Here is a 12,952-nt window from a genome sequence, read left to right on the forward strand (position 1 = left end):
TGAAAGATAAGAATCAAATATCCTCTTCAGATACATTAATCAAAATTAACTTTAAAGTGTTTGGTTCAAATTCTTTAGATAAAATGGAGAAAAGACCCAATATCCTATGTTCAGTTTTCATCAAAGACTGCAGCTAATCTTTCCTAAAGAAGAAAAATACGTTTAATCCGTCATCTCTGCCTGCCTAAATTGTGTGGTTTTGTCAGGCCTCAGGAGGCTTCCTGTCTCAGACAGCATCCTCTACAGATGCTTTCTTCAGAATGGCATTTCCCTGACACTGAGCAAGTATCTCAGATGCTGACCAAACTTGCTAAGCCAATTACATGACTCTGTGTCAGATCATTGACTTAATCTCATGTACATAGAGATTTAGCATGCTTATCATAACTTTTGTCCATTGTTTTCATTTTATAGTATGACTATAAAATCAAAATTGGATACAGTAAACAAACAGAAAAAACAACTTGAGGAAGTGCAAGTACCCAAATAACACAGTTTATAAGTCAAAGTTCTTATCTCATTTTATAAATGAAATTATTTGCCCAAATCATGAGATTAGTAAAATGACTCCAAAGTCCATATCTTATATACAAGAACTCAGCTTTCTAACTTAGCTATTCTTTCCCCCCAAATTATCAGATTCTCATTTGTCTATTTTGTTTTTCTTTTAGCCAAGAAAAATAGAAAGGACAATGTCATGTAATAAAAATGAATAATTAGTGTAATATATAAGCTCTCAGAGTTCCACATGCTCTATTAATAGGAGCAAAAGGGAAAAACTAGAGGGAAGTTCATTTTAAGAGAGAAGGCCATGATTACGTTATAGTCCTCAAGAATAAACTGCATGCTTACTCTAATTACCACCACACTTCCTTCATTCATTTGGCCACTAAATACTGAAAATCTATTTGGGCTATTCAATGGTGATATAAATGTAAATTACTTCTTTAAAAATTACATGTATTAATTTTGTGTATATGTACTACAGCATGTGTGGGGAAAATCACAACTGAGGGAGTCTATTCTCTCCTTCCCCCTTACTATATTTATTACTGGAGAGGTAGATGTGTTGTGTAAGCATGCTTACATATGAGAGTGCACTTATACATACATGTGGAGTCAAAGGTCAACTCATGAGAGCCAGTGCTCTCCTTCTGCCATGTAGGTTCAAGGGAATGAACCCAAGTTATTGCATGGTGAGTATCACCTTTATGATCTGAGTCATCTCACTGGTCTCCTTTTCTCTTAAGCTTTCTGAGTCCCAGTATTTGCCATCTATAAGTTGGGGATGATGATATTTAACTTCTTTATTGTTTAAGAACAAATGATGTATATTTTTAAAGCCTGACAAGAAATTGACCATATAAGTACTCAGTTATATTTGTTGCCACAGTGTTAAATATCTGACTAGAACGGAAAGCTGAAATGAAGTCTCTTTTCTTTTTTTTTTTTTGGAGGGGAGGTTTGTTTTGTTTTTTGGTTTTTTGGTTTTTTTTTTTTTTTTTTTTTTTTTTTTTTGTTTTATTTTGTTTTTTCCGAGACAGGGTTTCTCTGTATAACCCTGGCTGTCCTGGAACTCACCTTGTAGACCAGGCTGTCCTCGAACTCAGAAATCTGCCTGCCTCTGCCTCCCAAGTGCTGAGATTAAAGTCGTGAGCCACCATACCTGGCTGAAGTCTCTTTTTCTTCCAGCAAATCTGCTGGAATTGCATGTAATTTGGGGCAATGCAATTGAAGAGGGAATGCAATTCAAGAAGAACGAAGACCAAAGTGGATACTTTGCTCCTTCTTAGAATTGGGAACAAAACACCCATGGATAAAATCTTGCTAGTGTATGCAATGGTGTCAGCATTTGGATGCTGATTATGGGATGGATCCCTGCATATGGCAATCACTAGATGGTCCATCCTTTCGTCACAGCTCCAAATTTTGTCTCTGTAACTCCTTCCATGGGTGTTTTGTTCCCATTTCTAAGAAAGGGTAAAGTGTCTACATTTTGGTCTTCGTTCTTCTTGAATTTCATGCGTTTGGCAAGTTGTATCTTATATCTTGGGTATCCTAAGTTTCTGGGCTAATATCCACTTATCAGTGCGAAAGGACCCAGATATAGCTCTCTCTCTTGTGAGACTATGCCGGGGCCTAGCAAACATAGAAGTGGATGATCACAGTCAGCTATTGGATGGGCCACACGGCCTCCAATGGAGGAGCTAGACAAATTACCCAAGGAGCTAATGGGAACTGCAACCCTATAGGTGGAACAACAATATGAACTAACCAGTACCCCGGAGCTCTTGTCTCTAGCTGCATATGTATCAAAAGATGGCCTAGTCAGCCATCACTGCAAAGAGAGGCCCATTGGACTTGCAAACTTTATATACCCCAGTATAGGGGAACGCCAGGGCCAAAAAGGGGGAGTGGGTGGGTAGGGGATTGAGGGTGGGTGGGTATGGGGGACCTTTGGGATAGCATTGAAAATGTAAACGAGGAAAATACCTAATAAAAAAAAACACCCATGGAAGGAGTTACAGAGACAAAATTTGGAGCTGTGACGAAAGGATGGACATCTAGTGTTGCCATATCCAGGGATCCATCCCATAATCAGCTTCCAAATGCTGACACCATTGCATACATTAGCAAGATTTTGCTGAAAGGACCCAGATATAGCTGTCTGTCATGAGACTATGCCAGGGCCTAGCAAACACAGAAGTGGATGCTCACAGTCAGCTATTGGATGGATCACAGGGCCTCCAATGGAGGAGCTAGAGAAAGTACCCAAGGAGCTAAAGGGAACTGCAACCCTATAGGTGGAACAACAATATGAACTAACCAGTACCCCGGAGCTCTTGTCTCTAGCTGCATATGTATCAAAAGATGGCCTAGTTGGCCATCAATGGAAAGAGAGGCCCATTGGACACGCAAACTTTATATGCCCCAGTACAGGGGAACGCCAGGGCCAAAAAGGGGGAGTGGGTGGGTAGGGGAGTGGGGGTAGGGTGGGTATGGGGGACTTTTGGGATAGCATTGGAAATGTAAATGAGGAAAATACCTAATAAAAAATTTTAAAAAAGATATTTCCAAACAGATTTTTACCATTCCTATTTCTAAATAAAAAATTTTAAAAGAAGAGAAATTTATTTGAGTTTCCCAATCAAATTCCATAGCTTGCTATTTCCCATACCATTTATTTTTAATTATGACTAGGTTCTTTTTATTACATTGAGGACCAGCTAGTGTCTAGGAAAGAAATGTAGACAATCCTAATCTCTTATTACCATCTTTCTGCTATTTAAATATGAGCACTAAAACCAGCCAAAGGATTAAACTCAGCAAATAAACTCCAAGGACAACAGCTAGATAATAAAAATGATCAAATGTGAAACTTATCAACTTACCAATAACAGAATCAATAGAGGGCAGAAGCTAAGCCTTTTACACTCATATAATACTCAGAAATTAAAGTAATTAACCTCAAGGTAGATGGAAAGTTATAGAAGATTCTAAGAACACTTTGAAAACCATAATTGTTAATTATTAGAAGCATTCTGTTCACTATTAACTTTAATTGTATTTCTACAAGGAAAATTCTGTCATTCAAAAGATCAAAACAACACAATTTGTTTCTCAACACAAGCCTCATATACCAAAGCAGTGTATCAAGAATAGCCAATATTATTCATAAGAGAAAAAGGAAATTGCTACTTAAAATACTTTATATTTTGTTGCTTAAAAAGTATATATATATATATGGAAAAAAGTCAGTCACAGAAAAAAAGAGAGGTTTTGTTCTGCACAAAAAGAGTTCAACTCCGTGCACCCTGATACCAAGACATCTTCAAGGACTTTTTGTTCATCTAGAAAGATCTCTTGGAAGAATCAGGCTTTGAGGATGCATTGAAGGAGGACAAAGTGGTAAATTGTTCACTAGAGAGGGTAATTTGGCTTCTTAAATAACAGGGAAAGAAGGGTAGGGCCCATGAATGAGACAGAGTAAGAGCAACACATGGAGGAGTTTGCACTGGAAACATGAGCAGATAAAGACGAACGTGGAAGAGTTCTCTGACAGCTACCTGGGGAAGAGTGGCATCACAACGGCAGTTATTTTGACATAAATTTATTGGATGTATTTGAGCAAAAGGACCTGATAGGTTACTACTTTTGAGCAAACATTTACTGTGATTCAAGCACATATGGATTATTTTCTTTATCACAAATAAACAAAATCTCTTTTTAAAGTTGCAAGTGCAGATGGTATGCAGATGGTATAGATGTTTCTACTAAAGAAATGGTAAACTAAAATCTATACTTTAAAAAGACCTAAATGTAGCCACAGAAATACCTGTAATATAATGCTGAAATTAACAATAAAGAATTTTATATCTAAAGAAAACAAAAAAAAAAGTCAAGACCAAGGTAAAAGGCATAAAATAAAGATATATGTAATTAAAAAATAGCATCTAATTTCTTTCCACTAAACAAGATCCTCTCTCTCTCTATTTGCTTCTGCTCTATGAAGTACCCTCAAGCAGTCATCTCTCTACCCATAATTTACCCATCAGTAAAAACAGCACTGAAATACTTCGGTCCATTCTTTTTTTTTATAAGGGTGCCAGGACGTCTGGAAGGATAATGCACACATGTTTAGAATGCTAAGATGAAAAGTAATGCACTTTAATTTTATGAGTCTTTAGTTAAATCAAGATAAAAAGACCTGGTCAGATTATTCCAATGTGTAAATTTTCAACTAGCCAGAAGGCTTCCTGGAGACATTATTCAAAAGACTCTAAACTAATGTTATGGAGTTTATGCTTATTTTCCAGAAACTAATCAGACTAAGAAATTTATACACACCAGTAGGCACTTAGGCCAGGAATAATATACAGTGAATATAAGAAGTCCTTATGACTGAACCTAAAGATAATTCATACAAATACATCCATCAAAGCAAGATGAACCCTAATCAAAAGGATGAGCTATTGTTTAATATCACAGCCATAAACCATTATAAAACAAAAAGTTAAAGGTCGATGAGCAGTGTACAATACAGTAAATACCAAAGAGAATTGGGTCTCATTTTCCTTATTTATAAAACAGGGTTGAAGTTACAGCTCAAAGGAGGAGTTGTACTTATCATATGCAAGGGCCTGGATTTAATCTCCAGCACCAGGAAAAAAAATGAGGATCATACTATCTAATAATACCTCACTGTTCTAAGGATGAAACCACATAATGAATTTAAGACAGCATGTTTGCAATTACTATTTTAGTGGTCCACAACCCTCAAACCTAATGCTAAATAGTAGAAAATCTAAAATTAAGTATTTTTCCTGCTACTCTTAGTAGCAAAAGATACCAAAATTTAGAACAGATCCCAAAGGGGATTTAAGCTTTATTAGCCTTAGGTGAACCCCTTCTAACAAAGCAGGGTGAGGTCCCCGCTACTGGTAATCTTTTTATGGTGTTAACGTTTACTCTCCTGTCTCTAAGGTAGAAGAGACAGCGAACCCACTGGACTCTCATTCTGTCTTCAGATAAGAAGGCTGTGCAGGGTGTTCTTAGTGCCCACCTGTCTTATCACAAATGCCCATATTTTCCCTCTAACCTACCCCATTTATTGGGATGCAAAGGGGGTAACAAGGGCAATTCAATTTTAGAACCAAGCTACAACTGATCTAGGGAAGGGACAGGGCTTAGGATAGACACCCAAACTGCAGCTCTGATGAGCAGTAACCCATAAAGTGTTAAAAAGTGTTTATAGAGAGCTCCCAGCTTTTAGAATCACTGGCATAGAGTCCCTCTCTCAAGACATAAGAGCCTGCCTTGGACCACCTAGTTCCCTTCTCAGGCAGGCATAAAGAAATATTCACCACAGGAATAGCATGCTCAAGCCAGGACTTTGCTTCACCTTGCTTTTGCCAAATTCCCACAAGCAAAGCTTGGGCTCAGGTGTGTTTTTTAAATATGGGCCAGGTGATGCAAGGTCTGGGCCCAACAATTATTCAAGAAAATTATTAAGAATCCAGACACAATGGTGAGCTCCTGTAATTGCAGTTACTTAGACTGAAACAGAAGGATGGCTTAAGCCTATGAATAGAAGGCCAACCTAGGTAACATAGTGAAACCTTATCCAAGGCAGGGAAGGAAGTGCTTGTATGTATTACAAGATAGGTAAAGAACCAGGCTGTCTATTCTGCAAGCCCTGCTTTGAATATGAATGACAATAAAACCTGGCTTGATCAAAGACAAGGCTACTCAAGATTCTTAGCCCACACTGAGTTGTTGATATTGAACATATTATTATGACTGTCTTCATAAGTCTGATTACTAGATATTCACCAAGCTACACCAGGATGTATTAGGTTAACTTCCTAAAATCTGAAAAGCTCTCCAATATATCTACACACAGTATATCTCTCTATAACCTATACACATAGGTTTTTGATAAAAGGCTTTGAACCTGTCTTCTCCTTGGAGCCTATAGCGTTTTTATTTCCAGAAAATAAATGTTAGTTAGTCACAAATAACTACATGTAATAGCACTCTGGCTTTAACAGTGGAGACCGTTGGGCTAACGAAACCATCTTCAAGTCCAGCTAGGAGGACCCTGCATTTCTAGAATGTTTTTTTTTTCTTTTCAAGTGAACTCTAAAGTGTTAGGCATAGTGGCACCTCCAACCACCAAGGGGGTAGCAGCAAGAGGATGACAAGTTAGGGGTCAGCCTGAGCCACAGAGCAAGTTCTAGGTCAGCCTGAGCTACAGCTAGACCCTTTCTTATACTAAACCAAGCAAATAAAGCAAATCAAATAGAATCCATTTGTAATATTGTAGCCATACCTCAGAGAAGCTAGAGACGTCAAACTGGCTTCTGAGGCTTGCTTAACCAAAGTCTCTTCTTGTAGTCTTGATCATAAGTAAATAATTAAGACTCCTTATAAGGTATAAATGTGCCTTGAATCATGCACATTTAATCATCACAGAACTTAAGAGCTGAAAGAGACCCTTGAGAACTAACATACGCTATTATCCCTTCCCTTCCAAACTGTTTTAACGTCCATGGATTTCTTCTTCCCAGTGAGGCAAGAATAGCCTGCCCTGACTCGTCCTTAGACGTGATTTGCAGGAACACCCTGCAGGTCATGTGAACAACCTGGGTGGAGTACAATTTGAGCTCTAACAAGCATCTGAATTTAACATAATCAATCTGAAGAGCATGGAAAATTTCAGATATTTTAGAAAAATCACAAACACTTTTAAGTCCAGATAAAAGAAGATTTATCTAACACGTATCTTTTAAATGCATAAGTTAAAATAGTTAGATATCTTGATGTATTCAGTGAGTCAACCACACAATTTTGCTGCCAATAAACCAAAAAAAAAAAAAATGCTGTGCTTAGGGGACTAATTACAAAATCAGTATTGTACCCAGAAAGAACAAGGTAACCGCTCTCTCTGCTATGAGCTATGCTGGAGTATATCTAGACTATTGGGTTCAGCTCTGCTCTGTGTTCTAGGGAAGTTACAGAAAGCTGAAAAGGTTCAGAATAGAGGTGACCAGGATAGTGAAGAAATATGAAGCCATGTGAAAGAAAGACGAATTGAAGAAGCAAAGCTATTATTTGTACTCAAGAGTACAACTACACCCCTCAAATCGGAAGACGTGCACAGTGAAAACAGACTTGGACATGTTTTCAAAGGCCACAATCCATCTAGTCAAATGTTAGCTAAGGCAGAGACTTTTACCTAAGCCTATAGAAGTATTTCTTAAAATGTAGAGTTATGCTGGGCTTTAGTGGGTTCTAGGATCCTAATTAGTCCATGTAAAACAAACACGAAAGCATTTGTCACTAGCTCAGGGCCTTACTGCTGATTATAACTCTCCAGTAAGATCACAGCTTTTCCATCCACCCTTTATCCAACCAATCAGTATAGTGTTATACCAGGTTTGTGAGAGAAAAGTGCTTGCTGGGTAACTAGTTTCAGTTTGTAGATCAGTGTCCTGTGTAAACAATGGGATCCCAACTGACTGGTAGTAAGAGCTTTCAGCTAAATCTCTAGGAAGGAATTTTTTTACTGATTCCTATAGCAGTTTAAAAGACCTTCCCAATCAAAAGATATATTAGACGGTAACCAGTTCTCATAGAAATGTTGAAATAAAATTCTACAACCATCTTGCCCAATGGCAGGAAATCCAGCTTTGCAAGCCAAATCAGCTCTTTCAAATTCATATAGAAGTTTTTCCTCTGCTGAAGAGCTATACTTACTATCTAAAGTATATTGGAGTCCATGCGATAATTAAAAAGTCACCTTGAATATATCACTGTAAGGCTAAAATTGAATACCAGTAGGCCACAAAGTCAGTCAAGCTACTGAGAACTAAACACAGACAATTCTGTAAATGAATTCACAGAAGACTCTAAGTGACACACTATTTACACAAAGGTGAATGACCTCAATTTGATATCCTGAAGTGTTTGCTACAGAAAGACAGCCATATAGAAATTATGGCCTATAGAAATTATGAAAAACAGTTCAAATGGTAAATATCCATGAACCCAGTTTGGTTTCACTTAAAATTGATTTAAATTCTAAGTGCTGATTTGGTATCAAACTATCAGAGAATATAATAAATACATGATGAATTCTCTGTGCTTTTCAAAGCAATATATATATATATATATATATATATGGAACTGTTAAATGAATTAATAACAAACTGGTTAAACAAGTCCACTTTCTCTGTCCATATTTACAATGAAAAATACTATTGGAAGGAATACAGGCAGAACCAAGGTACTTACATGAAAAAAATTTTTTAAAAATTAAAAATTATGTTACATAGTTAAGTGACTATATCAAGATGGAAATATATATATATATATTTCCATTTTAATTTTACAAATTACTAACTAGTTAAGTTTTGATGGTGATTATTCATATTAAACAAGTTTCTACCCCTGAGCCCTAAAGCTTATTTGAAAATACAACTGTGTTGATATATGCCCAGAAAGAAAACTTTTAAGATGGAACAAACTGCTATGAGGAGTAACCTCTAGGTCCACTAGGAACCAGAACTAGAGAGCAGTGGAGGAATGACTGTTGTCATTTTCTTTTAGGTTTCTGATTATCTTTTTTGGCAATAAGGATTATCTTTGTGTTCTTAAAATGTCAAAAGTGAAATGACATTAACTGTATGTTTATCAGATACTATCAAAAGGAAGCAATTGCTAGTTAAATATTATGTGCTTAAAACTCCAGACATTCTAACTCATCCTTTTTCTATTTACTAAAACAAGGTATAGAAGTCACAAATCCCCACTTGGCTTCTCCATATTTTTCGAATCAGAAAACAGAGCTGGTCATAAATAAAACACAACACACAGGTGCTTATCAAGCACAGGAACTATTCTAAGCACTAGTTAGGTATACATTGACTTAGTGAATTTTCTTCTCTCTTCTCCTAACCTCTCTCTACTGTTTTTCTTTCTTTCTTGAGTCTTGCCATTCACTCCAGGTTGTATTAAATGTATTATGTAGCCTAGGCTGGCTTTGAACTCCTGATCCTCTTGTATTTGCTTCCTCAGTACATGTGTAGTATACACACTCAGTCCATTCTACATAATTTGCACAGCAAACCTATAAGGACTATGATAACCTGCATCTGAAGGTTGAAGAAAGTAAGATCACAAGAACCTGTCCATACTTATGTTGACAAAGGGGGGCAATAAGATGGAATTCAAACCTAAAAATGGACTCGAGAGTCTAGACTTAGGTACTAGTCTAACTTTTAGTAATATGTCAATCTCTCTTTATAAAAAGCTAAAAAGCATGAAAGGTTTAAAAACTAGCTAGTTAGTACATTCCTTGAAGCTAAAAGAGATCCAAATGTGGCTTTTGGGGGTGAATAATCTGCATTCCTACTTGTGCCTTTGCCAAGCTCCAACATACGATTCAAGGCTTAACCATCTGGGAAAATCTTCTACCAACTCAATTATAGTCCAAACTTCATACCTGACTCCACAGTAAACCACTGAGCCTAAGAATTAGGTCAACAATCAGATCAAGCTAGACAAGTAAGTGCTCTGGGCAAATCTCCACCCCAATGCAAAGCAAAAGATCTCAGAAAACTTGCTGAATTTCTTAAAGACGTAGGCCTTATTGGTTGAGTTCCTGGCCTATTTAAGATGCAAAAGGGTGAAAGAACAGCAGTTGTATCTTAACTTTGCTTGAACACTTTCACCAGCAGAAGAGCTGCATTTCCTATTGTGAGTTCAAACAGAAATTGGCATGTCAGCATCAGCAGTAATGAACATCCTACTTTAAAAAGGGGCAAAGATGGGCATCCCTGCTCAAATGGCATTTGCTCAATTACTGACCTTGGAACTGAGACAGAATGAAGTGGTGCAAGGAAGGGATTTAACCTAATTTATAAACTTGCTCAACCTAGATACACACCTGTCCCAAATGACCTATAAAATCTACTTATTTGCAGAGAAAACACGGACTACAATGCCGTTTCTGTTTGTAAGCAAACTACATTGTTCATCTGGGGGAATCCCGTAAAGGTTTTTACCTGCGCATTGATAAAGCACCATCCTAGCTTTCAAACTTTCCCCCAAATATCCCAGGTAGGGTGGCCTTCTGGGCGGATCCAATACAAAAGTTTGTGTCCATTCTGGGACTCTGACAAAGGCCAGAAAACCCTGTTTTAGGAAGAGACCCTAAGCCTTCCATATAGCAGCAGCTCCCTCTGGATGGAGCATGGCACCAGGTTGGGGGACAAAAGACTTTCTAGATTTGGAGGGATTGGGGGTTTACTTTAACTGGAGCTCGGATCTTCCCTTGGGAAGCTCTTGGGCAAGAAGCGGCCAGGGTGACGAGGCCGGTGTGTAAATAGGCAGTGCCTGGGGGAAGGTCCAGAGGACTCACCTGGGGGAGGAGAAGTAGGGGCTTCGGTGACAGGTGCGGTGGGCGGGACTCCGCTACTGTTGCTGCTTCTGTCCGGGGACTCGGCAGTTGGGGTCCCTGGAGTGCTGGAAGCCTGAGCGGTGGTGACTACAGAGGTGGTCGGCGGCTGGCCAACTGTGCTCGCAAGGGTGGTGGGCGCGGGTCTGGAGGGTGGTGATTCCGTGGTGGGAGTGTGTCCGTCCTCCGAAGGGGTGGCGGGCGAGAGGTCCAGAGCCGGGAAGGGGGTGGCAGCGGGTTGTGCGCTGGTGCGAAGAGGAGGAATGATCTCCGGGGAGCCGGCTGACGGGGTTGTAGCCCCGGTTTTGCGGACTGTGGTGCGCGGGGGACCGGTCCGCGGGGCCTGCGCGGTGGGAGCCGCGGTCTTAGGGAAGGGGCTGCTGGCTTGGTCCCGAAGCCCCGGGCTGGGCGACGGGACCACCTGCCCCTCGGCCCCGCCGCCACCGGTGACATTCCCTGCCGAGGCTGTGGAAGCGGCTGCGGCGGCCGCGCAGCACAACAGGGCGAGGCCGCCCAGGCTCGGCAGGCTCCTCATGGCGCGCTCGGCTCCGCCATTCATTCATTCATCCAGTCGATCGGTCAGTCATCTTCTCCTCCCTGCCGTCCGACCAAGGAAAGCGTTGCCGCCGCTGCCGCCACCAAGAGCACCATCGCCACCTCCCTCTGACAGGCGGCCGGCCCCGCGGGCGGGCCTCAACGCGGAGGGAGCGACTGGGCGGAGCGCGCACTGCCCGCCCTCCTCGATAGGCAGCGAAGCCTGGCCAATCGGAAGCCGCGTTGGCCCACGTGATCCGCCCGCTCCCCGGCCTCTTTGTAACGGCGCAGACCAATCAGAGGACTCCAAGGGAAGAGGGCGGGACGTCGGGAGGCGCGAGAGGTGTTGGAGCCGGCTGGGTTCGCTGCGGCTCCGGCTTTGTCTACCCACAGAGCGGGGCGCGGGCCTTGGGCATCCAACGCCGCCGAGCAGACAAAGGACGCGGCCCGCGCGGCAGATTCCAGGCCAAATCATCTGTTCCACTGGGCTGCGAGCTGGACCCGGGGCGGGGAGTCCCCTGTGGACAGCGTCTCCACCCTTCTGAACAATGGGGGCGCCGGAACCGCACCCGGACTCGGGCGGGGGCTGGGTTACATCCCCGCGACGGGCGAGGGTGGTGGCAGCTAATATATTAGATGGAGCTCGGCTCTCACTCTGTTGCTCAAGACAGCCGGCCTTGGCCCTGCGGTATCAACACTGTCAACCCCATTTCAGAGATGGGGAAATTAAAGCTCTTGCTGATGGCTTCAGCAAGCCAACTTCTGTGCCCCCACTAAGCACCTGCTGATGGCATGGGCCTGCACTAAGCCAGATGGGACGGCCTGGAGCCCCATCCTGAGCACAAGAGGGTGTGGAGGAGACAAACTGGCATGCACAGTTTATGCTCAGAACCTCGGAAAGAATAGAATATGACCAGGTTGAATTTCAGCTCCTTGTCTCTCTTGCTGAGTGGTTTTGTGGCTCAAGCAGTTTTCTTAACCACGTAAATGGTGAGATGAGAGGGCACACCCCATCCCCCTCACAGAGTTGTGAAAATGAAATCATGTACTTGAAGGGTTTAACCCAATGCTTGGCCCACGGTTGTAAACCGTCATTAATGCTAACCACTTGGGGTTGCACTATGTCAGGACAAGCCTAAGGTTGGAAAGCAGCCCGCATTGCCTCTGAGTCCCCAGAGATTCCTGCCTGTTGCCTGCATTGGGGTTGGGCTGATAACAGAGCTTGACCCTGGATGACATTAAACTCTGGAGGAAGTTGGAAATCAGGCAGGCAAACTTGCACCATCACCCAGGATCCAGCGCTGCGGGACATGGTAGCCTCAGCTGAGCAACTTTTAGGTGCAATCTGGCAGGACAAGTTTGTCATCTGATGGCTTAATTCCATCCCAACAGCCTCACTGTAAACCCAGTCGTGGCCTCTCCTAGGATGCTTGCCTTTGTGCATGATTTCCCATTAGT

The 12,952-nt window shown here is 41.4% G+C and overlaps 1 protein-coding gene across 1 annotated transcript in view; it reads right to left on the minus strand.

The window, feature by feature from the left end:
• The window catches only part of Megf9 (multiple EGF-like-domains 9), a 103,002-nt gene extending 91,377 nt beyond the window's left edge, over positions 1-11,625 (minus strand). The window contains exon 1 of the mRNA NM_172694.2: positions 10,925-11,625. Within this exon, the coding sequence (NP_766282.1) occupies positions 10,925-11,519 (595 nt within the window). The 5' untranslated portion in view covers positions 11,520-11,625. The remainder of the gene's footprint in view (positions 1-10,924) is intronic.
• Positions 11,626-12,952: the final 1,327 nt, after the last annotated feature.

The sequence above is a fragment of the Mus musculus genome, chromosome 4 (assembly GCF_000001635.26).
Source record: "Mus musculus strain C57BL/6J chromosome 4, GRCm38.p6 C57BL/6J".
Classification (NCBI taxonomy): domain Eukaryota; kingdom Metazoa; phylum Chordata; class Mammalia; order Rodentia; family Muridae; genus Mus; species Mus musculus.